Raw genomic sequence first — 27,379 nt, 5'->3', positions numbered from 1 at the left:
CTAGTAGTGTACTTGTGTGAACCTTTCAGATAGAATAAACTCTGTCTTTCTCTCCTTTCTCCCCCCAATATCTTAAATTTTGCTATTTAACTGTAATTTGATCGCAAAGGCGGCAGAAGATAACTGACTGTGTGACAGCTTTTCAGGAGAAAGTTTCTGTAGACTAGGGAATGACGGGCAGGTGCCCCAGGCAGAGACTGTATTCTATTCCAGTCCTGACAGCAACACAGATATGTGGTAGTCCTTCGATACTGTGGTTGGCAAAACCTAAAATTAAACTGAAATTTGACACTTCCATATTAGTTTGTTCATTGGTTTCAATTCAAAAACTGACCATTTCCTCCAATGGTACTATTGTAGCATTATCCAAAGCTGTTTAAATCAATCAAAGAGACTTCTTCAGTTCTGAAGTTGGCTGGTCTTGTCCCAGCTTATTAACCCTGTGGGGTGTGGTCAGTTTTATTCACATTTCAATGACCGTAGTAGAAACCCGTCTGGTTCCCCAGCGATGGTTGATGGGGGTGCCCAGGGTTGTCAAAGGGGGGTCGCTGAAATGCGAGTTTCACCTTTGCATATTAATGACGGTCATTAGCATGAGACACATCACCCGGGTTTATCTGCTGAGACAATATTTTTGGGAGTTTTTCGAAATGACATGATTGTAAATGGGCGAAAGGATGAGAGGCGAAACGTCTTCAAGAAACTTAATCTTAAAGTCCAGTGGATTGATTTAAATAGCTTTGGATAACCATGACCTGGATAACTGAGAACCCACACAGATATTGTAGCATTACAAATAACCCATTTACTTTAAGGCTTTTTATAAGGCCAGTACTTCAATAGTCTATACTGACAATCCGAGTTAACTTACAGGTAATTTTGTGGGTTGATATGTCTATACAACATGGTGAAGTGAGCATCTTTCTGGATTGAGACATGTGAAACTCTACTTCAAAATCACAAGAGCTCCACAACTACAGTAATGTAAGACATCAACACTGATATGGATACAAATGTCAGCATCCAAATTAAAGCTTTCAATTTTCCAATTATACCCACATTCTCGTCGGGTATTCCGACTCTGCTGATTTTGTGAGACTGCAATTGACTCATTTCAAAAATTTCAATAAGAAAAGATTTCTGTTGAGGCTTTCAGGATAAAAAAAATCATCAAGAGCCATTGTATCTAAATCGCCTGTGCCTTTTCCTCTGATATCAGTAATATGCACCTATGCTTATTGTTAGCAATAGTTCTATTACCACTTGAAAATGGAGAGTTGCTGCTTCAAAGAGACAAGGAGTATGTATTAACCTGTATTAACCTGAAACCTGGTCCAGTAGGTTTAATGAATATCAAGCTCCAAAGCATATGTGACACATGAAGAGGAGGTGAGTCATAATCTGGATAATGCTCAACGGTTGGACACTTAGAATAACTCATAACAAGAGTATATATCTAAGTTGTAAACTTATCTGACCCACTTACCTGAAAAATGTGACAAAGAACTGGACAAGGTCCATGATGCTGTTGTGTTGGGAGAAGGCAATCTGTTTAGAAAATAAAACAACTAGTCAGTAAAATTTTAAAAAAAAAACATTTTCTCGTGGGTAATAGATTAATGACATTTTGAGTGTTTATTTGTATTTCTTTTACAATCTGAAATCTCCATAAATTAAAATTATATACTACTGAAAGCACTCTCACACTCTTTTTTACAGTTCTAATCATGGATTTCATGTTGTGAAAGGTGTGACAAAATCTTTTTTTTCTTGCCTTTTTAAAATTTATTAAAAAAGCTTTTTGTCTACAAACAATTCATAAGTTTTGAGCAGTTATTGCTCTTTTCAGATACTTCATATGAACTACTCAATGCACAAGCTGACATATGTCTTATATCTACCATATCTGGGTCGACCACATACTCTTCCTTAAGGACTTGAGGTCAGAGAAGAAAAAATAAATAAATTTAATTATTTTGTTTCTGCATTACTAGCTGTGTAAATAAGACATTTACAATCTAATCAAACCATAAACTTTCATCATCTTTCAATAACATCCTGTTTACACAAGGGGAATAACATTTAGTGTGCATACTTGCGTCATCAGCGTGGTCTGAAAATAAAAGGGTCAAAGACATGTTCTACCTTCATTAAAAGATGAATTAAATGCAGCACTAGCAACTAAATCACATTTGATAGGCCACATCATGGAGACATGTAATTATCTACTGCACATAATTTGAAGGCATTTTGCCCTGAGAGCATTTAGATGCAAACAAAACCATGTCATCTGCAGCTGTATTGAATCTTTTCTGCTTAACAGAATATATGGCTGGGTAATAGGGTACAAATTGTGCTTCTAGAAATGGATTACTGACGGTATGTTCAACACTTTGAATGTTGATGAGGTAGATATTCCAAAGACTTGTGTTGGTGTTTGACTCAATTAATGACAGACGATGCATTGGTTCTGTTGCCAAACCTAATTGCCAAGCAATGGTAGAACAGAAATGAAACTAATTTGGCTAAAAGGCAGAACCACTGAGTCACCATCAAAGGAGAACAGTATCCCACTTTCCCTTTCCTCAATTATCTTTAATGGACTAGTCAGAACATCGATCAGGGGAGAACTTTGTACAAAGGCTACACTGTGAGATGAGACCGATGGTCTTTATTGAAACCTCAATAATCCCTGAGAAAGTTCTACCCGCTTTTGCTTTTTCAACCTTTTTAAGTAGACAATGAGAATCACTGATCTGAAATGAAATGCTCAGTGGCATGACTAACATAACTGCAAAACACTCATTAGACAGATGTTTTGCTACCTTTGAAGTGTGCAGATTTATTTAGAGCTTACAATCCTGATTTTGCAAAATTCAAGGCCGAACGGGTACGCTTAGGGTTAATTTGATTTCAATTCATCAGCCTGGCCGATCAATGTTATCATTTTAGAATGTATCTCCATTAGAGGGCTTTTATTACATTGCACAGATTCATTATGACATCATAGAAAATTCGTGTTGCTATCTTTATCCACGTATAAATGGCATACACTACAGAGCCAAGGTTCATGAGAGCATCTGCAAAATCCTGCTTTATCACAACTATTCATCTCTGCAACATAAAGGCAAGGAGGGAGAGACCTTATCTTGGTACAGAAATTATACGCTTTAACATCTCTGACCAGTGCATCACAAATAAGAGACTGTTTATTTTTTTATTTTTGCAAGGAAATCTTAGTGATGTGTTACCGGGCCATTTCCACAGCTGGGCAGACACATAAGATACTACTCTACCACAGTCCATCCACATTTGTTGAAAACTTTTATTAACAACTAGATCATGTGAAGAACATTCAATAGTCTATTCTCAAAGTTGAAATAATGTCTTCAGAACACAAACATTATCAGTTCTAGTATCCATTTGAGAACGAGTTCTGGCAATTTTTACTCTCGTTTAGCTTGATTTTGGTCTCCACCAGTGCATATGGAAAAATCCATCTCTTTAGCAAATAAATATTTCACTATGATCAACACTTTCTCTGGTTTTTGCTTGGTGCTAAGCGGGTAAAATAAAGTGCATTAGCTGTTTTTTTTTAAATCTGCTGCATGCTGTACCCTGAAGTGATGCCATTAGATGAGCGACAGTGACCTCAAAAAGAAAAGTTGTGGGCTGAAATGAGTTGAAAGATGTGATCAAGGTCCACATAGCTGAGAGGCATTGCTGATTGAGATGATGACTATTTGTGAGTTTGTCATAATGAGGGACACCTTTCACATAACAGCACAAATAGCTAGTGATGCTCCAAGGGGGAAGGAATCAATGACAAAAAAAACCTAACAACTTTATTTTCAACATAAACCCCCGGTTGACTTACACACGTAAAACATATGGATTTCTTTATCATAGATGTTGGCATCTTGGACCTCTGGGAAGAGGTCCACAGCAATAATATCATAGTCAGTGTTAAAATGGCAACCACTGAGCTCCTTTGTCATCTTGGGTGAAGAACTGATTGTCTCAAGGTTTCAAATCAGGTAATAAGTCTATTGCCCTTTGTGTAATCACTACTTATTGTAGTTTTAGACTAATTCTGTTAAAACTGAAGCAGTGCTAAAAATGCTACAGTTTATAGAGTGAGATAGTTTGTAAGACCATGCATGTATTCATTTCTACATCTCAGAAACTATTGTCTCAGTTTGAAAAGAGTAATAGCCTGACATTTCAATTGTAGTGTTTTTTTCCCATGTGAAATATGTGGACATCACACTCAGTCTCTAATTTTCACTGACAACAGTGGTTACTGGCCTTCAGACTGTTTTAATTTCACTGCCTAAAACATAAATATTTTGACAGAGGTTCAAATTATATATTGTTGTGTTCTGTAAAATCCCACCATGAACAGTAAATGTCACGTATTGTATGCAATGTATTTTGGCCCTCTTCAAAACATCAAATCAATCTCTTCCATTCAGAAAAACAGCTCAGAAATGGTGCTTTTAAATGGTCCTTTTCAAAAAAGAGGGGAAAAAATTACAGCTGCGCACCTATGCACAGCAACTGTTGCTAATTAAATGTGTAATTAGAATAATGTGCACTTGAAACCACCCTGAGCTCCGCATCTGCAAACACGGCTGCTCCAGTTCTTTTTATGCATGTCTGACTACAACCGATGGTTCATCAGTGAGATACTTGTACTATAGATGATTATACATATACTGTATATTTGGTGAGCAGTTAAAAAGACACAACACAGAACTGAGAACGGATCAGATCAAGGGTGTTATCTGCAACATATGAGTCAGTCCAAGGATATCAATAGTACTTACCTGGATCTTTATGGGCCATGAGAAGTTACTGACGTAGACATAGAAGGTAATATTGGGGTTGCTTCTAAAGGTGAACTTTTCACAAGAGAAACTATCTCTGTATTCCTTGATGTTAGTTTTGGACACAATAGGCACCTCCTCTCCAGAGATTGTTCCAGCTGTTGGGGAAAAGAGTTCGTATTCAGCACACTGCTATCTGCCGCTCAGAGAAGTCACATGCATCCAGAGACAGTGCTGGGATAACAGCAACATATTATTATGAATCCATTAATGGCTTTAACAAACCATTTGGGATGACAAGGACGCGTGCAGAGGCAGTTATTATTATGTCTTCACTGCATTAAACTTCTTTGTGGTTGACCAAAAACAGCGGTGGGCTTTATTATGAAATTATATATTGCACGTTGACAACATTTTAGTCAACAAAATAGGCACAACTAAAAGGGTGACTGGTACACTGCTGTCTGTAGCCGGCTTAGCACATATGTACATCAAGTATGCATTTAGTATATGTGAGGATCAGAATTTAGCAGTATATGTTCATGGATGTTACTCTGCGGATCGTGATGTTTGCTACCATAAATTCTTTTTTGTGTCCATCTGTGCTCAGTATTAATGAGCAGTGTGTCCTTTCTGTGGAGTTAAAAAGGAGGAGTAGTCTTTAGAAAGTGTCTAGTATTTATAAGATGATAGTGAAATAAAAATGAACACCTTTCTCACACAAAAAGTCTAATTTCATCTACTAAAAGGTTTCAAGATATTTCTTATTCTTCCTCATGTCAGGGGGTCTTCAGCATTGACATTCCAAACCACAGCTCTGAAACAAAAGAACTGAAAATGACAGCTTGAGTGAGCTTACGTGAGCATGTTTATCTTAATTGAAATCACCCTCCTCCTCCCACCCAAAGGCGCCTCACGCTCTCGTCGATTGTCAAGAGGCTCCCGTTCCTACTGGGACACAATATCTTTGCAGGGTAAAGGGGACCCAACTCCAAATATTAATGGAAGTGCTCCGAGAGGTGAAGGTGATGCAGGTGAGCGCAGGGGGTTAACGTGTCTTAGTGGCTGAAAAATGTCAGTGTTGTGGGGAAGGAGAAGTGGCAGATGACTTGCGAGAAGGGGGAGGGCAGGAGATAAACGGTGGCACTGGACGACTGATTTGTCCTTGGCTGTCTTTCCTCAGTATACTCACTCATATTATATCCAGTCCAAAGTGACACAGTGCACGCCAACAAGAGATATTATTTATGACAGTATGACTGCTAAACCTATGCAAATTCAGAGAATTTTTGTAGCCTAAAAAATCTTAAGCGCAGAGAAGTAAATGTGTTGATAACCAAGAGAACCAATTGTATAATGTTTTCAATGATAAATAAAAATAAGTGGGAATTATTGTTTTTGGACAGTGTATAGTAATTATGTAAAATTTTGTCTGTTTGAATGGTGTATTTTAATTTTTCTATGAAGATGCATCAAGTTTCAAGTTGTAAACTGTTATTTTGTGTGGCAGGAGCATAGGATGCAGCAGGGGCATTCAGGTTCTGGACACATGCTGAGATTTATTTTTTTACCGCTTTACTTACCTTAAAAATCACAAAATGACCACAGATGTTTAATGGTTTCCAACATCCAAATGGGAATTGTTTTGTGAGGTTTTAAATTTCTCTCTCTCTCCCTCCCTGTCTTTTACTTCTTCTTTTTTTTATTTTTGTATGGCCTTTCCTCTTCCTGGTAGGGATGGGGTCATATTGCACTGATGACACATTAAACTGCCCAGTTGTCTTCCTGGATCTGACAAAAATAGGGCCTGTCTGTTCTGAAAAAGGGAGTCCCTCTTTCAAAGTTCTTTGTGCAACTTTTTCACTCCGCTAATGTATTTCTTGGTGGTGAGCTCTTCCACTGTCAAATTGAGGTTCTGAATTACTTTGCAACTATCTTTGCCATAAAGACAGCAGAATGTGATTGAAATTTGGAAATGTGGGCTCTACAAACAAAATCTAAGTGATGTCCCAAGAAGAAGTGATAGTTTGGGCAACTAGATTCAGAGTATCTTTATCACACAATAAATAAACTGCGAGTAAACATACCTGTTGATCCCACCGACCAAGTGATGTTGAGGTTGAAGTTGTTGGATGCGTTGATGGACATGTCCAAGTTCTTGTTAGCCTTTACATGAAGAAAATGAAAACACCACAATATTAATGTAGTTTAACTGAGAATGTCACAAAAGCACCTTATAGTAAAACACAAAGAGAAGCAGAGACAGCTGAAGGAGGTTAAATATTAAACATGGTGTTATATCTTATATATTCACCTGCTCAGGAGATGCCATGAAGTTGATGGCAGTGTAGTGATTATCATCTTCTTGGATGAGACTGAAGGTGAACTGGTAGTCGATCAAGAGATTGTCTGTTCAATCAGAGAGGAAACAAAAGTCTCATATACCTTACTGTGGTTCAATAATAAAATGTGTTAGGAGGTGCACACTGTGGTTACTACAACACTGTTGCGAAAGAGATTAGTGCGAAGTGACATGATCAAAACAACCTACAGAGCAAAAGACTAACTGATGGGGACAAGTGAAATCAAAATGTCTGTAATCAATTCCAATGACTCTAATCAAGATGCACAATTTTCTCATCAAGAACAAGTAGGGATATCTGATTTTGACAGAAAGCTGTTAAAAACTTCCCTGCGGGGATTAATAAAGTATCAAATTATTAATTAACAATGGGCATATTTGGGTTTACTGTGCACCATCTCCATACATACTTGAGTTGAATCTTGATCAAGTACAAAGTGTGAATGTACATATAATCTAGATATTGTAGGCAATTACATTTTGGATCTCTATCAGCGGCAGCAGATGATTAAATTTCCAGCAGGCACATTTTTTTGGCTTAGAAATTACAATAAATAAAAATGGTTTAATTATTATCCAAAGTGTGATCTGTTTGTCTCAATCTAACTGTGTGGTTAAAGTGGTTTCCTAACAATGATTGGGTCGAAATGGGCGGGTATAATTTTGTGTGGGCGTGGCATATTACACAACCGAAGGGCACCTTGTTCGTGTTTCAAACTTAAATGGATCCATTGGGTCTGCATCGTGACCTCTAAAGGATAGGGATCATATTGGATTTTTGTGTGGAAATAAAATATACAGTGACAGAACTGAGATGCATCAACTTGGTCCATGTGTCGACATTGTCGACTTTTGGATTTTGTATGATTGCATTAGTCATGCATACACGTGAGAGTCAAATTACTTAATTTGCCCAGTTTACAAAATAGAAGATTCACAGTCACGCTGAGACATCAGCTCATAAACATAATGAATAAACGCAGCACGTTTATCCAAAGGAAATGGCTTTTTAGGCAGGACTGTCATATTTACAACACTGTGAAAAAAAAAAAAGCTGAGGAAAAACACTCTGTAGTGTGCAGAGGTTAAAACAAGCTTTAGGCCTTTAGTTCCCCATCTTCCCCTCAGTCAGCTTACTGTCAGGCTATGGCATTTCAAAAGGGGACAGTCACGGTGCGTGCAAAGACAGACGAACTGCAGTACTGTGAAGGACACTGCAATAAACCCAAATAAACACCCAAAGCACAAACAACAAGAGTGGTATATATGGGAGTTGCATGAATTCCTCCAACATCATGCCATTTCTCTTTGAAAATCCAGGTTTGTACATTAATCATCTTGATGTATTTTTCTGAACTTTGCACTCAAGTCTAACTAACATTTTGTCAACTTTCGTAATGAATGAGTGGGAGGGTGATTGAGGAAGTGAGTATACAAGAGCTTTTACTCCTCCGTCACCTTGATTAGCTCAATCACTCACTCCTTCTGATGCGCTTGACATTTTCACGACAAGTCATTCTGTCACCGAACAAGCGCCCCTGGTGCTTAAGTGCTAAAATGCTCCATCTGCCCTGGACGGAAGAGTGAAAGTCTAAGAATGAGGGAGAGAAAAGCGGCGAAGATCTCTAAGAATATGAGGTGGTGTGTGTGTGTGTGCATGTGTGTGTGAATGTGTCTCTCCGGCAAGTCGCAGTCCAGTGGGGAATTACTCACAGTAACAGGTTCCTCTCAGAGGATTTCCAAGGTAACGGTTTTCTGAGTCACATCTGCAGTGAAGAAAACAGAGAGCAGAGGATGAAGAAGAGTGTTAACAGATTGAGAGTTAGAATGTCTCTTATCAGGAGCGGTGTACACCAAGTGCCAGCACATTAGCTCCTGCTGTTGGCGCCTCATCAAGTCTCTTACTTTTTGACAACAAGGATATAATCTGGTAGTTTGCAAAACTTAATTGGATTTTTTTTTTTACTTCTGTTTATCAAAGAAACACAGTAACATGCCAAAAAAACTCAATGTGCTACATGATCAAAAAGTAACAAAATCATGTGTGTAGTGAATGTCGTGTCAGTGTGTATAAGTAAAGGAGTAATTTTCATTCCATGGAGCAAACAAATCATTGCAAATGACTTGTCACATGATTATTGGAGATACATTAACTTAAATTGAGTTGTGAAAAGCAAATCCAGAATGACAACCTATCAAAATGAATAGTTTGGATGCGTCAATTTAGTAAAATTCCAGGAAGCCTGTGGGAGTTAAAGGATTGAGTCTTCAGACTTCAGCAATCAGACGCCTTTAAGAGCAAAATGATCACTTCAGTTCATTTTGAGTATCCCTCCATTTGTAGGAGCGTTTTCAGCGATAACCCCACATCAGATAAAGGATATCCTTAATCTAGTGAAGTGAGGTTAAAAAATATATTAAAGTGTGAGCACCCTTCACAGCAATTATCACAAAAAGAAAGTCCTGGTGAAGCTCAAGAGAAATAAAAGGAAATAGCAAAAACAAAGTATAGCCTCAGGCATACAACTTCAACTTTTTGAGTGCAATTATGTCTCGCTGTTATTTGTAAAAATGCACATGGAATGTAAATGTACCATTCCTGAAATTTTACTTACACTGTCTAAATACCAAACTACATTGAAAGCATTTAAAGAAATATTTTACCGTTAGATCCATTCTCTCAAATGAGGCCCACAGTAACAAAGGGAAAATTCCCTTTAATTTTCTCTTTTGAGACCCAATGAAGCAAAAATACACCATTTCTACCTCTTATGACAGTAACGCTGCATCCATGTAGTGTCAGAATGATTGGAATTTACACAGCCTGATGGATCATTATCAAAAGGAAAAAAAAAGAAGATGGTAGAGGAAAGTAATAGATAATTTATAGTTATAAACTTTATTCATGTTCTGCTCATGTAATTTGTAGTATAGTTTAGTTAGAAATCATATTTAGTGTTAAACTAATACTAAATAATTGAACTCGAAAGCAATATGTTGTTGGTTTTAGAGAAGGTACTGTTGGAAAAACAAGAGTCGGAGTCTGAGGCTGATGAAACTGAAAAAAAATTAATGAGGGTCCTGACTCGGATGAATGCGGAAAATGTATAATTATTCTGGTTTCACGTACCTCCAATCTGTTGTCCCTACTCTATAAACACTCCAATTTTGAAATCCTCAAATATTTTCACTGTTCTCATAAATGGAAAATACAAATACAAAGCACTTCTTTCTGGACCTGCAAGTGTTCAGTTTGCTTAAACCTGTAAAACTAAGTGAAACATACGTTACATAATAAGGATTCACAGGTTCCTTATCTCTTTTTTCATCTCACTGCACTGTCTGAAATAAATAAACCTCCATTACATAACCTTTGCCCGACAGTTGGGTTTTTTTTATTGTACTGTGAATGGGTTAAACTTGTTGATTTGAGAATATCAGAGGACACAAAACGAACAGAGAGGGAGCAGACCCTCTGAGAGAGAGACGAGCGACACTGAGGAGGAGGTGGCTGCTGATGATGTTACAATGAATGAGGATGACTTTCCTTCTAAAAATAACCTGACACTGTTTTGTGGAACTTCGCAATCACCAGACAGACGGTGTCATTGACAAAGACGGTGCACGAAAAATGTCAGTCCAATCTGGGTGGAGGCAACACATCTGATGTGTTGTAACACTTTAAATATCACAGGGGAGAAACTTTCAGGCTATAGAGTGAAAACGACAACTCATACTTTATCTGTGATTCAATCTTAATGCATAGATAACAAATTGTTCCTATTAGCAATGGTTATTTTGCTATGTTCCAGACATGTTGTATAAAATCAAAATCCATATTTCAACAATACAATTTGACATAAATGAGAATGTGAAAATTAATTCTGATTTGCTTGCTAACGAGTAAATCCTGAAAGACCAGCATCGGCGCTCTGAATGATATCATAGGAGCAGGACACTAAGCTTCAACAAGGTCAAGCAGTACTCTTCTTTAACCACAGCACAGAGGACAAATACCACAGGCTTAAGAATCGTATGGAACAGTGCTGCTAGAACATTTCTACTACTTGCAGATGGCGGAACGATCATGTGTGCTGCTCATTTTAACAGGTATAATGCAATTCCTCTGTGCTGTATCTTAATTTAATCTACACCTGCATGTATGTGTGCAGACATCTGAACTTGAGGCGATCCCCAGGCGCAGTATCTTAATTTGATCTACACATGAATCTTTGTCTGCACTCGTGCACACGCTAGGTTTTAACAGCTGAAAAAAAATACACCAACAGCAACAGAAAAAATGTGCCACGAACCTATGCACTGCCCTTGACACGTTCTGTACGCATACTTTCGGAGCAGTTACCTCCAGATTCAAAGGAACGCTGAATAAACTATTCAAATGAGCAATAAAATAAGCAACATCTCCCTCTAACTGTTCTTGTTTGACTCGTAACTGTAACACAACGCAGACTCTATCAATTGTTTCCAAAAACAATTCCATTCCGCGCTAATGCACCTTTCACTTCATTACTGCAGCTATTATTCGTAGGTCCTAATGGCGGTGGCGGTCGCAGTACACGCGTGTGTGAAAGTATGCACGTGTGCGCTTCGCATGGGGGCTTTGTTTAAGGATGGGTGGGTGAGTGAGTGAATGAATGGTTGACAGCAGTTGGGCAACACTGATTACATGTAATGAGATACAAGAAATTTAATTACAAAATGGGAACAGCAAACACTCCACCCTGCTAGTCAATACATACACGCAATTAGGAGATGACACCTGGGGAAAAAGAGCAATGACTTGATTACTAGAAAATGTTTGAACATGAACACCTATCTCAATTTTACTGATTGGAGTCACCGCTGACATCACTAATCTGGCAAGTTTGTCAAAGGGGCAGGATGAGGAACATATTCTGGAGGCTTATGTTGTTGGCTAAACTGTAAGCCAATAATCAGTAATGGGTTTCCCCATAACTGTCTGCAGACCTGTATGAGCACATTCTTCCTCGAAATGGTTGCTCAGCCTGTTCTGGCATCTAATTTTCATTTTGTGGGATAGAAAAAAGGTTGTTTCTATGAACTGTTAGCCACCTGTTACATCAGCGTTGCTCTGTATTGCGCTGCACATTGCATTCCATCTGGTAACACAAATTAACACGACTTCTTGACAATTGTCCAAACTGTTATTTATTTACCGTCGAATTATTGAGGGGATTTGGAGAGCTCTCTCCTGTAGCCATGCATCCTTCTTGGAACTTCTCTTTTTTCTCAATGTCATGACTTTCATGCATTCTTTTACTCAAAGAATTTGATTATAACAAACATGTCGCTGTGACTACGACACCATTTTCTTTGTATTTTCAAAGGTATGTCCTATTTTGGTAAAATTGTACTTTTCAGTTGCAAGACAATGCCAGCTTGTGTGCTTCGGAAAATAAATTAAAACAATGCTCAACTGACTCGTGCAAAAGCACTAATTCAAAAGTGTAATGTAGAACGACACAAATATTTGTATAAGCCATCGGTAGGATATAGATTTTGTAACTGTAATTATTTTAAAAAATTAAACTGGTCATTTGAGATGTATGTTTATACACTCACAGAGAATAGCTAATGTAAACACATGATTTACATACAGAGAACAAAGCCTCTGGGTAATTTTCGGGACGTGACTTTAGAGAAACAGAACATGTGTGTGGGTTTGTGTGCTGACTTATGTATGCCAGTGCCCCCTCCATAACTCTCACTGCATTAGAGGTATTAAAAACATCAGTGTCCATTCTGCTTACTCCAGGGAAAGCACCAGATAAGTGGAGATGGTACTTCAACAGCACACTGGGGGAATCCAGCATGTCAGCAGAAATCCTGCAGGAGGTGGGGTTTCTGGGGAGTTTAATGCCAACTGATGGTTCTCTGTGTCTATAATGCTGAATCATGACAATGCTCAACCCTCCATATGAGAAAGACCTTTGGCTTTTTTTTATATTGTGTTTTGTTATTATTGGCTATATTGTAGTCAAAAGAAATGTTTCCACTCAAAGGGTAAATTCAAGCCTCTGATTTCCAAGAAATGAATCACTCCATCATGATGCATTCATGTGTAATAATCAAAGTCAGAAGCAAGTGACTTACTTACTCATTCTACTTTGGCTATTAAGAAACTTCATTTTTCATCTTTAAAGACTTCAAGGTGTGTCTTTAGCTCAAGTCACAGAAAAAATAAAACAGAACTTTGTATATATAGCGATTCATTAGGGCTCAATTCTAAGTGTTCACTGGTGCAGTGATTAACTTTTGATTGACATTACCTGGAATCAGCCGGAATTTTAGTTGGATCAGTGATGGAGTTTCTCTCATTTGACCTATGGTGACCTAATAAAATGTTATTCTAGCAAATTCTGCAAAATCAAAAACACTAGAGGTCTGACATGGAGTTCAGTGTTTTTCAAGGTTGTAGGTGTGTGTGTGTGTGTGTGTGTGTGTGTGTGTGTGTGTGTGTGTGTGTGTGTGTGTGTGCGCGCACTCGCGTGTGAGTGTGTGCGCACATGCGTGTGAGTGTGTGTGGGCGCACGTGTGTGTGTGCGCGCATGTGTGTGTGTGTGTGTGTGTAGTACTTACAGCTGGCACTGGTCTCCTTTGATCCCCTTAGTCGTGCAGAAGCACTTGCCAGTTAACACCTGGCAGACGTTGGCATGGCCATTACACTTACAGGCTGGATGGGGAAACAAAACCCAGATGGAGAGGATAAGAGCAGAAAAGTATAACAAAGGTGGAAAAAACAGGGAAAAAAATTCATTAGAAAATACTGATAATATATAGGCACATAAAAATTTACAACACCAGCAATGTGCACCAAAATAACTGCTTTCCCTGTCGCTTTGAAAGACTGGCTAGCAATTCCCTGTTGCTTTCAGTGTTTGTGCTAAGCTACCACTACCTCTTATGCTGCACTGAACATGCCGAGGTAGAATTGATATTGATCTGGGGGAGATGGTAAATAAGTATATTTCCAAAAAAAGATTGGCTGATCATTCCAAATCTGATATATAACGGGACATCACAATTCCTACAAGGCATACTCATGTGGAATACAAACAATGCAGCAAGAGATGTGTGAGATAAGTAAATGTGCTCCTCCAGTCCCTCTGAAATAAGTTTGGCTATTTTGGCTACTAAAATGGGTTATTAGAGGAGTCAGTGGACACAACTTCCTCTTATAATATTAAGCTTCCTTTGAATATCTGACGTGACATATTAATATTCCAGATGACAGGAGTGCTTATAGTTTTTTCTCTTACAAATCTGTTATTGACAGATGGTGATACAGGAAATTAATTGTACTGTGGGAACAATGGTACATAAAACAAGCATTGAATATGCAAAGCCTCCCACACCCCAACTGTGTGTAGTTAAAGAAGGTAATGACTTGTAGTCCTCAGGCTTCCAAACATAAAGGAGACTATTCTCTTGACAGATGCTCACCTGCGTAGTTTCACTTTACAGGTTGCAGCTATAGACTATGCGTTAACAGATGTATCAAAGACCATACAGCTCACAGGTGTGTGTGTGTGTGTGTGTGTGTGTGTGTGTGTGTGTGTGTGTGTGTGTGTGTGTGTGTGTGTGTGTGTGTGTGTGTGTGTGTGTGTGTGTGTGTGTGTGTGTGTAAACAATAGCCTCTATGCAGTTTGTCAGGAATGCTATTCATGCCTCATAAGACACTAGTGAGTGTAAATCTCTTGACAAGAAAGCACTTCTACCAGTTTCAAGTCAGGCTTCTATGCATGTAATAAAAAGACTTTGCAACCTAATGTTCGCACATATTCTCCAAATCAAATTCAATCAGGGTAATTTGCATTCACTTTGAAAAAATACTTAAGAATTACAGTCACTCAAGAAAATGTATTCTGCATCAAAAGCCAGAAGCAGATAATTGACTTTCATTGTAAAAAAAGAAAGAAAGAAAAAAAAACTCAATAAAAATACTTTGAGGATGGAAGACCTCAACACCACATCCTAAAAAATATGGTTGAAAGTAATAACTGCCAAGTAATGTCAATTTTTTTATACTGTTAGTGTGTCTGTTTTTGTATTCCTTCACCCCAAGATACAAGATGTAGCGCATTTTAACCAGTCTAATTTGACCTCAGTAATCCAAGAGTCAGACCTTCAGCTTCACCTGCAGTTCTTTCTTGTCATGTACCACATTTGCTCCAAACACACGGCAGTGTCAGGAAAGAGTTTATCATGACATTTCACTCCTGTCTTTAGTGAGAGTGGACATTGGCACAACAAAATAAAATAAAAAAAACAGCAAAACGAAGCCAGGATTTAATTTTTCCTTTTCTTGTTTTTCTGTCAAAACCAACAAATGGAGTAATGTTTCCCATAATCAAACATAACAAACTGTGATAGTGCCATCTGTTGGCTATGATGTTGTATTGCTCCAGTTTCAACATAAAATGCTTTTATTCATTCAGGAGGTAGATTATATTCTTCTAAAATCTTAATTATCATCTGCAGACAGCTGGTGTGATACAAATAAATGGAAAAAAAACCATTTGTGTAGTATTTGTTTAAACTTATAAATTCATACAGATGATCAATTAGACAACCAGAAGCTGGCAGCAGTCACAGAAACGATTTCAAAGTGATTTCAAAAAGATGGATGTGTGCGCGATAACTCACCCTGGCATTTGCCGCCATTGGTTGGGTCGCCATGGTAACCCGGCATGCAGGACTGGCAGTGGGGACCAGTGGTGAGGTTACGGCACTGTTCGCACATGCTGCCGTTCACACACGTGCTGTGGCCATTGCATTGGCAAGCTGCGAGAAGAAATGGAAGGGGGTTACGGATTGATGCCACAGCAGGAATTGGGCGAGTTTCTCGTTGTTCTCATTGGACGACTATAGTTCAAACAGGAAATGATGCGAACAGGTCCTTGATTCTTATTGTGCACAATAAGCAGAGATCAGCCCAAGAGTTTAATACCAAACAATAGCATGTCTACTCATGCACAACAATTTAACACTCTGAAATCCACATATAAAATACACTCCTACTCTCCTGGATCACTTTGTTTATTCTTTACAACATTTGAGTAGCAACGAAAATGAAATGGTTTAAAATGAATAAGGTTGTCTTTTACTAATATTACTGCCCTGATGCATCCATGTCACTTAAACCCATCTATTCTCAAACGACAGCTACCGTAGCATTGAGTATATTATCAGGTTACATGATGTGGTTGAATGGATTAAGGCTTGAAACCATTAAATGGGACAAGAGCATTTGGTTGCATGGACTCCACAGGGAGAGATTAGTTGCATAGAGAAGCCGTGAACCTCTCCAGAACAAATGCTCATGACGGATAATAATTTCTTTACAATGCAGAGGAAGTAGATCCCTTACCAGGGCAATGTATGAACGCCCATTCGTAGCCCTTGTCTCTGGGGCAGCTGCTCGGCTCGAGGATCATGTCCTGGGATGGACCCTGCTGAGCCTGCTTGACCGGTCTCTTCATTGGCCCTCGGTAAGAACCCTCCATGCACAGTCCCTTCCCTGTGCTGCTGGGATCTCCACACCATCCACACTCTGGATGCTCCAAGCATTGGGAACATGTCCTCAGACCTGAACAGTTCTGGGCTACAAAGGGCAGAAAAAGACAGAAAACAGTATTATACTTTCTCTCAGTGCCATATTTGTTTCATTCACCGTTTCAAAAGGATTTACACTCAAGATCTAACTTTGCTACTTTGTTTATACTCCTATTTTGGGCTGCACACGGTCTTGTCTTTTCATGTTAACCTCTTTTCCACCAGGGATTTCACCTTTAGACAAACAACAGCAACTGTAAGCACAAAAAAAAAACAGCAAGGCCCAGTACTGCAGCTAAACAAAAGACTCTGATCAACTCAGGAATCAGAATTCCATTTTGTAGGATGTCTAACGAACCCAGTTATCAATTATTAACCTGACCACTATATTAAGAGGATTAATATGTTTTCCAGGATTGACAAACTGGATATCAACAGGGCCGTCGGAACAACAAATCCAAGAGCAGATAAGGTGCAAGTCTGAATATTTAAAAGCTGACTGACAACAGGTTATTGAGAACAAAAATGCACTAAAAGAAAAAAGCAGACCCCGTGAAAAGTTTGTGATTTCAGCTTAATGAAAGGCGTAAATGTGTTGTGTGAAGTGTCACCTCGTTGCAAACAGAGACATGCAAGAGAGCGACGTTGTCTTGCAAGGGGACAAACATTTAGGCCACAAAATTGCTTGACAAGTTTCGGCGTCTCCGCTTGTTTGTCAGGGAGACAATTCAGGGTGGGAGGTGGTGATGGGGCCGGGTGCCACTACTATTTTAAGAAGACAAACACTGAGTGCTTTTGCTTCAGTTTATGTCACACAAATCTTCAGCTATTCCGCTAATGGATGTAAAACCGTGACAATGCGAGGGCAATCAGTACAAAGTAAAGCCATTTAAGTTTATTTCGAGGACAGGACGCAGGTGGCAGATTTCTCAGGAACGTCACATTTGGAGAAAAGCAGCGGCTGAATGAGGAAATTTGTCTTGCCTCGACACAAAAACCGTGTTGAAATAGAAAATCTGCCATAAAAGCAAAATGTTATACATGGGATTTTGACGGATAAATCAATACGTGTGAACGTGAACACATAAATCTGATGCCTGGAGCTGTTATATGAAGTGCATGGTGATTATGACTGGGTCTGAAAAACAAGTCCTGCCATATTCAGTGTTGTCACCAGCTGAGGAAATATAACCTGTATTTCTGTAATCAGATTTTACTCCATCACTTTACTGTGCTTCCACAAATCTGTGGCTATGTACCGTTTCCCCACTCACTAGCGTTATTGATGGATTTCACAGAGGCTATAAAGCTGATTGATGGAAATGGCAATCTGTCTTGACGTGCCTTTTAGAGCACCCTGAAATCAGCAGATGACAAATGCTTCGTAATCAACAAGTATCCCTCAGAGTAGCGAGATGAACTTGTACATACACATGCAAAGAATTCAACAACTTCCAGTGATGCTTTACTGCCTTCGCTCTGTCTTAATTTCTATTTAATATTACTGTTTCTGCATGGAGGGTGCAGTTAAATCGGTATCAATTACAATAAAGGAATTTAGTTCTAAAGACCAAAGTATATTGGTGATTATTGTGGTGGCAGAGACCCGGATTGATCATCATCCAGTAGTTGTCAGTGAATTAATCTGCAATAAAATTACCATTAAGTAAAACACTTATCAACTAATGATAAGAAACGGTCTATATTTTAAAAACTGTCTCTAGATTGAGTTTTGTTTTTCTTCAGAAAATAATAAATCTTCACAGCCATAGGTGACACCCTGAAATTGCTTCTTTTATATTCATCATTTCTCACATTCAAACCTGTGAATGTTTGACATTTTTGCCTTTGGAAAATGACTGAATCAACAAATGTTTAGTTCAGTTCACCTCATTCACTATATACTGGGTTTCGACACAAATGTAGTAAATAAAACAGTGATGCAGGAAATATGTAAGCCAGACAGAGAGGAATAAACTCCATTTTGCAAGTCAAATTTTCAATGCGCCCTCGGGTTATTGCTTTTTTCCTGATGCCTCTTGATGACACAGATGAACAGCAAAGTGCAATCTGATATTTTTGTGTCCTGACGTGTCTTCTGATGTACCGCAGAATTAACACTTGACAGATGCTACTTTAAATCACGAAAAACATTGCGGGTAGAACTTCCGAGAACTGTTGGTACACCATAAATAAAGAGTTCTTCTCATCACAATCAAGAAAAAGGCTGAACTGCATCTCAAAATCGAACATCGCGTCTACAAAATTAAACATTTCTCTGCTAAGAGCAGGAAATAAAACATGTCTGCCCTTTCAAAGTCCCCTAGAAACCAGTGGTATTCCTGAATATTTTATCTTCTGTTTATATGTACGCAGTGTACTCAGAATAAAGCACATTTCTCTTTGCAACACAAAGAACGAGCCAAAAAAAGAATCAGGTGAGAAAGTCCAATACTTGAATTATGAATGGAGACTTGAGACAAAAATTGAAGGAGCACAACAAAACAAAAGTGAGATAATAGCAAATTTACAGGATAGCCTCGTCCGTCCTTCAAGCAAGAAGGATTGGACAAATATCCACATGTGTACCCAAAGAAAATGAAATGAGACTGGACCCCTCAGCTCTCTAAATGTGTTCCTGACTAAACTGATTTTTAGGTGTTTTTTTTCAAATGTGGTACACTTATTAGTGTAAATCAGATATATACAGTAGGTGTACCACAACACTAACTCTGAATAACTACATCAACCTTTGGACGAAACAATAAGATTTATGTCGATATCTTGTAAATGCAGGTATTCCTTTTGCTCATAAGTTATTTTTAGGCGTCTCTGAAGCTGCTGATGTGTGACTGCTTTTAAACCACTTAAAAGCAGCTAATGATAAAGAGTCCATCTGCAGCGTGGTCAACGGGGAGATCTAATCGGGTGACTATAAGCGAGAGTAATTGGCCATTGAAACCCAAAAACAGCCTCCAAAGCCAATTACAGGAAACTAATACCATTTTCACACTGACACAAACACCTTCCATTTAAAGCTATTATCCTCCCTTTGCCTCTTTTCTCTCAGTGATGAATATCGACTGCATACAAGAGTCAATCTGAGAAAGCTCATTGCTACCACCTCAACACTAGACTACACATTCCAAAAACTTCTTACGTTTTAGATTAAGTTCTGGTAATGGCACTCACCTACACAATCCCCAGTTTGCCATTCCAGACACTGGCCATAAGGAAAAGAGATGACATAGGCAGTGGAGTCGACACAGCGCTGTGCGCTGCCGCACCACATGCATTCCATGGCTTGGCTGGTGCAGTTGGCGCAGTTGGTGTGCAGTGAGCAAGGTTTCTTACAAGATGGGCGAGAACTTTGGTTGGGATTTTCTGGACAGTGAGACAAAAGGAATGCGTCTTTTCATATCAGATTGATTTCTTGTAATGCTTGTAAAAATAAATCTTTAACTCTCTCACCGGTAGCTTTTTCACAGATGAGGCCGTGGGCGGTGGCGGTGCATGGATTGGCCCGAAGTCCTGAAACCCGAGGCTCCTCCAGGTAGGCGCAGAAACCTGAGTCATTGGGCTCGCCGGGTAGCCAGCGCAAGCTGCTATTGGTGAAGGGGGACATGTCCTCCCAACCCCAGTAGGACACGTTGATTTTCCTTAGGCCTACCCAAGGAGACAGATGCTGTGGAGACACAGCAGAGGGTTTACAAATACATGTAAAGGCCACTGGGTAATCAAATTTTACAATTGTCAACATCATTTCTCAGAATAGTTCTTATAATTACGACAAACTGTAATTTTCAGTGATAACAGCTGTTACCATTGTTCTGGTGGCAGATATCTATGCATCTGCCCATCAGTCCTTCTCTCCCAATATGCCTCTGCCCCCTCTTTCACCCCAACCGATCTAAATCTCAGCCCTCATCGTGGTTTCTATCTGTTAAAAGACAGCGACGGTCATGGGAGATTATTGCGCCTCTGTAGAATAAGGTCAGTATAGACTTGCTCTTCTGGTAAAGAAGCTTAATATAACTTCGATTGTGATTAGGCGCTGCATAGATTAAATGCACTGGATCATTTTATAAGAAAATTAATGGCAACTGCATTAACAGCAGGGAACGGAGAATGCTACAAAAAGTCTACAACAGCTTACATGAGCAAACAGACACTATCAATAATTTGCCTTCCGGATTCAACACTTCATTCGGTCGGAAAAATGATGGGAAATGGCAGGTCAAGGTCGTATTTGAAACAAACTGAATAAATGATATTCCCTATGGATACAGCAGGTATGGGCAAACTAAAGTCTGGATCCATGAGAGATATGCAGTTGTGGCGAGACATTTCCATAAAATATAAAGAGTTGAATTAAGATGCTGTTATGACGATGAATGGATCTGAATTTATGGGTCACATTTTATGAGTTGGTCTCAACTGTATTGCTGGGGAGACTGGACTGAAAATTGTTCAATAACCACAAACTGACAAATGCATTTTGAATTTCCATCACACAATTCCCTTAACGTGTGGCTTGGAAAACTTAAAATATGAATCGTATTAAAGCAAAGGAATAGGAAAGTTATAGTCAAAGTCAAAAGTACAGTTAAACCAGATCCATCTGTCAATACTTTTGAGGGACTAATTCTTAATTTCTGTCAGATAGAAAAGAAGAAGAAATACTGCGACTGTGCTACAAAAAACAAACTATCTTCAATCAAGGCAAAAGAAAAATAAATTAATTGTGATTATTTCAGTCACATTCATCAGCAGAAACCAAAGCCTGGCAATGAATCTGGGTCAAAGTCAAAAACAAAACTCAGACTTTTGTGGCACAGCCAAGAGGAAAAATGCATTATTGAAAAGACACAAAATTGACAGCTGCAATCAGACAGCTAGCAGAGCGGCACACAATTACAAAAAATGATCGGGAGAGAAATCATCTCAGGAATCAAGCATGACCAAACTCTGTTCGGTCCTGTCATCTCAACACAAGGCAGCACCCAATAACTAAGTTTTTACATCCAACTTTAACTGATTGGCTGCCAGCGATTTGCAGAAATTGTTGTTCGGCGGACTTTCTCCAATGCTCCAGTCATTTGTCAGTGTTTCCTTTCTGTTCTTGACTAATCGGAAGAGGCTTCCCTCAGAGCAACACCGCGTTCACTCGAGACGGCCCTCTGACATACACAAACTTTGTGGCATCATTAGCTGCCACAACTTCTCTGCCATCTTTTGAATTGCAGTCCTCCAATCTGTAACTTCATCAGTCATCAATACACTAAATTCTATGATTATGCACCTAATGTTCATTGACAAGCTCCATCACACTGTCCCCTGCCCTCCCTGTTGAAAAACGTAATTGACGGTTATAGACCTCAATGGAAACCATCGAGATGCCAAACATTTGGAGATACGAGCAAACTTGTGCCGCCATATTTTATTGTCCTGCAGTTCCCCTTTCTGCCACAACCCCCGCCAAGCAGCACTGCTGTGTTCAGGCAACCCCAATACTCGTCTCCCCATCCTGCTCTTATTTGTGGTTCTCTTGTGAGAATCTCAGAACGTCAGGCTTCGTACTTTCAATGCTGTACTGTTAATCATGGATGATAAAGCAAAGGCTGGTAAGGATAGTGGTGGTGAAGATCTTTCTGATGACAACTATGCCTCTCACCGACAATAACACTCCTCCTCCGTTTCCGTCGCTCTAAAGGTAAGTCACATGCTACATCCCACTGTATCATACAATGGATGGTCAAAATCAAACTCAACACACTTAAAAAACTAGTCAAGACTTCCTTGTTGTGTTTTCTTCTTCTTCCCCTCAAGGATTAAATCATAAGGAGCAAAAATGTTCTGTGCGTAAACTAATCTGAATAGAAAACAAATGGATTAAATATGCGTGTTCAGCTAAAATGTAAAAAGGATGACATGCTGCGGTGACTCCTAACGGGATAAACTAAAATTAAGGTTTATATTTTTCTTTAATTTAAGCGTGTGTACCTTGTCTTGCTGATGAAGCTTATTTAGCTCCTCGAGCACAAAGTCAACTTGTTTGGAGGTGGTGAGTGAGGCGATGTTTCCATTTAGATTCTTGCAGTAGTGTTGGGCATTATCGTAACTCTCCCGACTGGAGTTGATCCTTAGGCAGGCCTCTCCCACCTGACTCCATCCCTCACTGCACTGCTGGGCTGGAGAACAAGATCATGCATGGAAAAAGACATTTTAGTAGTCAGCAAAGGTTTTTCTTCTAGCTTTTTCCTCCATATAAATAATAAAATGACATCATTAGTGCTATTATAACTGTTGTTGGCCACTTGGGGATAGCAGATAAGTTGTGAACACAACAATTGCATATCAGTTTCTCTTTTATATGCCGCAATTACAAAGCAGCATTACATTCATTTAGATTTCATTCATTCAAGTGTAAATCCATTATTCACTCTCTTTCAGCTCAGTTTTTCGTCTGTAATGCCTCAGGGAAATATCTGGCTCTTTAGCTGCTAAATGCGCCACTACATTAACCAGACAGTCTAACACTGTGTCTGCTGTTCTGCACTGAGCAGGAGTATACAATACATTTTCAGAGCCTTTTCTTGCAGAGGACAGCTGCTCAGTGTGTTTAAAAGTTATGCAATGATTGTAGCTAGAAAAACACAATGACATCTGGACTGTACTATGCTACAAAATAACATATCCCCTGTTTAACATTGCAATATCAAATATTTATCTCACCGGGCAATGCATGACACTCTGACTGATTCTGATCCCACTGACAGTTGAGATTCAGCAAGCAGCTCTTGCAGTTGGCGAGCTTGCTGCACACCTGCTCATCTCGAACCGGACATTCTTGGAAGTTCTTCACATTCTAAAAGCCAGAGAGAGAGAAAATAGACAGGAGGGCAGTTAAAATGTTTTAGAAATTACGAGAGGAAATATCCTATAACGTACAAAAAGGCACCATGGAACAATTTGATAATTAAACTAGGAGATTTCATTTAATTCTTTTTCAGCCCAGGCATCATAATCACAGAAAAGTAAACTCAGCTATGTCTTAATTTCATTACTATTGACGCATCAATATTGACAAGTCACAAAATTTCAAATGTATGCCACGGGTGCATGTAATGTTTCTGAGTAAAGGTTCAGAAGCACTCTGACGCTCTCTGCTGGACTACTCACAGAGGTACAGTTGCTGGAGGCAGAAATGCATTTCTTATCATCACACCACTGGCACCCATTGGTGTTGGCAGTACAGCTGCCACAGTCTGAAAAACGGTAACACCGCTCATCCACTGTGACTAAAAACACAAAAAGAGAGGTAAAACAGAGTGCAGGAATAAAACCATTTGTACATAAAAAGGTTTTAAGGTAATTGCTCACCAGCTTTAGCAGGGCAGAATGGAGCAGGACTGAGACTTCCATTAACTATGCTAGATTCCCAGGGAAGACAGCGACCTCTGCTCCAGATGCAGCGGACCCCCGGGCCAGCTTTGACACAGCCCTCCTCTGCCAAGAAGGCCTGGCAGCTGGGGGGTCGGTAAACAAGCACATCGTTGAGCAACATACCGGAGAAGCCTCCAAACACATACATGGACCTGGCAAGGAAAATGCAAAAAAGAGAAAACTGTGAGTAGCAGAATGAATGAAAAACTGGTGTGAATATTATGTAAGTTCAGAACTTCAACTTTGGAAGCCGTGTGAAAAGGATGTTAGGAACTTATATGAGAAGTAACAACTCACCCATTGCTGACCACAGCTGAGTGACCAAAGCGGTTGACGTCCCTGTGAAGGTCTGGTTTAGGCAGAAGCCTCCACTCGTCGCAAGCTAGAGAACATATAACAGAGCTTTTCATTTGTTTGTGAGCTCACATTATTTATTTAACTGAGCAAGCAAATTGTTTTTTTCCGACATAAAAATCCCTGCTTGAAATATTACATCACTACATAGACCAAAAATGACTGCGACAAAAGAAAAGTCAAATACATTTGGTGCCCTAATGGAAATTTTAAGAGGATTTTCAACATCAGGAACTATTAATAATACCAAGAAGATAAATTTTATAAAGAGAAAACTGTTTGACACAATTTGAAAAAAAGGAACAAAAAAACTAGGCATTATGTGTTGTGATACAGAAAAATGTATGTGTTTTTATTGGCTTACAATTCTACCTTTTTTGTTCTAGCCCTCAGAATCTCTGGAAGTCAAAAGTCAACATTACTACAAAAGAATTGCACTGAAACCAGGGAACATCAAAGTTTTGACTGAGTAATAGAAACAGATGTGCTTTTTTTTTTTTTAAACTATAAATGGTATGGCATGCGTAGTGACAACTCTGGAGGTCACCGTTCAAACTGTGGCGTGATGTCGGTAATAAGAAAAGTCCTACCAATATCATAGGCTAGGAAGTCAGCAGAGAAACACTTCGCGCCATTGCTGAGTGATGTGTCGTTGTGTGTGTTGCCACCAAAGATGAGAAGGGTGCCGCTCAGGAGCACGGCTGAGTGGAGGTACCGAGGAAAGCTGCTCTCTCTCAAAATGAACCTGGAACATATGCATGACAATCAAGTTAACGACAAGTGAGACAGGAATTGCCTTCGGCACTCTGTTGTGTACAAAAGTGGACAAAATTGTGGAAGAAAAAACACAATGGTCATGAAACAACTTGAAAATCTCAAAATTAATGATAAATATTTTCTTAAAAATTAACAAATGAAAATCAGACATTCAAACCTGAGACAATTGAAGCAGTTCGCTCACAAGGAGTAGGCCAAAATACTTGTTGACATGTGCCTAAGTTTTCACTGACAATTACAGAAATCGTTTGATTGCAGTGATCACCTTAAAATGTTGTGCAACAAAATATTAAGGGTACAATAATTTTTGTCGAGGCACGTTTCATTAGTTTGTTTTTTGAAATGATGCTGAACCACAATTCAAAAGCACTGTCTGATTTTTTCTTCATCCTCCAGTAAATTTTTATTTATTACTTTTGTCAGTTTCAAGTAATTTCAGGGACCATTGTGGGTTTTTCTTTTCATTAACAGAGGGGTACAAACAATTTTGTCCACAAAACTGGACAACCAACTAAAAAAAACAGACCTGACACATGTTCAGGTCTGTTTTATGTGTTGACTCACCATGTCCGGGTGTTAACGTCATAGCGGTATAGGTCATCAACAAGTCCGTATTTGTTGGCTGGTAGCGCCTTATAGCCTCCATGAACATATACGCTACCGCTGTTTGAGTCATACGTGCTACTGTGACCGTAACCTCCCTGAGGAACAGCACCTTTGGTCTCGGGCACCAACCATGTATTCGACCCTAACAAGGAAATGGTTTAAAACAGAAGAAGAAAATGCAATACGAAATTGTATCATCATCAACTTTTCATCTTTAATCATTCATTAACAGATTTTCTCTTTATTCATAAAGTTTTTTTGTTGAACGAAATCAAAAACCAAGCTGGTGAGAATGTAGAGTTGATCTATCAAAGTGACTCCTATGAGGTTCTCATATTCACATCAGAAACACAGGTTCCAGGTTGCTTCTTTGTTTCTCATAAAAAAACAAACAAACATTGGGGAAATTTGTTTCTTTGGGTTAAAAAGAATTTATTTTAGGAAGAAAAATTTGATTATAAAAAACTTGAACAAACCTAATTGTAATTTTTATCCACAACCATTATTAAGTTTTACTGCTCTGGTTTATAAAGCAAGAATGCTGCGGTTAAAAAGTGGCCAATATACTCTCTTTATCTGCCTTTTTCCTCTTATTACAAGAGGGTATACTGCCTGGAACATCTATGAAGTTATTTTAAATTTTAAATTTACACTGGCATGAAATGAAAGATGGCAGGTGAGCAGAGACTCACTCAGGTTGTACTCCTGAATGTTGCTGATGTAGCTGTAGATGGGGGAGTAGCCAAAGATGACCAGCATAATGGCTTCGCTTCCTTCCAGCAGGACACAGTGTGCTGAATGACCCTCCACCGCGTAAATCTGAGTATGGGCTGGCTGGCCAACCACAGGGTTTCTCCGCTGCCACGTCCGACTCGGTACATTGAACACCCACAGCTCGTCTGTCACGTTCCCCCAGCCAGCCTCCAGTTTGCCACCAAACATGTAGATATCATCCTGATGAAAAGAAGAGAATAGCGCCTTTACTATTTGTCAAAATCCTTACAAATTAACAACATAACAACTCTTTTTCTGTTTAACATGGTTGCATGTTGACATTAAAGAAAGTAGGTAGTCATTAAAATATGAGTGGTTGCTCCTGACTCGTTATTTGAAAAGAGCCACTTGTGTTTTCCTTTTTGGGCGAGTAAAGATTTATTGACTCTTTAGTCCAAGTGATTCTCACTCCCTCCTACTAACAGTTGTGATTACCTAATTTCTTTGTTGAAGTGAGTCCTAACGGTACGTGTTTACCTGGTAGGCAGTAAGCGAGTGGCCGTATCTTGGCACAGGGCTGCTGTTGATCGGCACCGTGTTCCAGATGCCGCTCTCCAGGTTGTAGCTGTAACAGATACAGTAACGAAACTTAGTACGTAACATAAATCTTTCTGGCTAAAAATACAGCATGCTC

The 27,379-nt window shown here is 39.1% G+C and overlaps 1 protein-coding gene across 1 annotated transcript in view; it reads right to left on the bottom strand.

The window, feature by feature from the left end:
* Positions 1-27,379, bottom strand: part of atrnl1b (attractin-like 1b) — a 49,924-nt gene that overhangs the window by 16,730 nt on the left and 5,815 nt on the right. Inside the window, exons 7-25 of the mRNA XM_068305558.1 lie at positions 27,223-27,310; positions 26,664-26,925; positions 25,930-26,113; positions 25,179-25,333; positions 24,532-24,616; positions 24,172-24,386; positions 23,971-24,089; positions 23,524-23,656; positions 22,792-22,979; positions 20,260-20,473; positions 19,981-20,172; positions 16,604-16,837; positions 15,880-16,017; positions 13,813-13,906; positions 8,905-8,957; positions 7,144-7,238; positions 6,917-6,995; positions 4,830-4,987; positions 1,487-1,548 (exon numbers count right to left, since the gene is read on the bottom strand). Coding sequence (XP_068161659.1) covers positions 1,487-1,548; positions 4,830-4,987; positions 6,917-6,995; positions 7,144-7,238; positions 8,905-8,957; positions 13,813-13,906; positions 15,880-16,017; positions 16,604-16,837; positions 19,981-20,172; positions 20,260-20,473; positions 22,792-22,979; positions 23,524-23,656; positions 23,971-24,089; positions 24,172-24,386; positions 24,532-24,616; positions 25,179-25,333; positions 25,930-26,113; positions 26,664-26,925; positions 27,223-27,310 — 2,748 coding nt within the window. The remainder of the gene's footprint in view (positions 1-1,486; positions 1,549-4,829; positions 4,988-6,916; positions 6,996-7,143; positions 7,239-8,904; positions 8,958-13,812; positions 13,907-15,879; positions 16,018-16,603; positions 16,838-19,980; positions 20,173-20,259; positions 20,474-22,791; positions 22,980-23,523; positions 23,657-23,970; positions 24,090-24,171; positions 24,387-24,531; positions 24,617-25,178; positions 25,334-25,929; positions 26,114-26,663; positions 26,926-27,222; positions 27,311-27,379) is intronic.

The sequence above is a fragment of the Antennarius striatus genome, chromosome 21 (genome assembly GCF_040054535.1).
Source record: "Antennarius striatus isolate MH-2024 chromosome 21, ASM4005453v1, whole genome shotgun sequence".
Taxonomy (NCBI): Eukaryota; Metazoa; Chordata; class Actinopteri; order Lophiiformes; family Antennariidae; genus Antennarius; species Antennarius striatus.
This window is presented reverse-complemented; position numbering and strand designations above follow the sequence as displayed.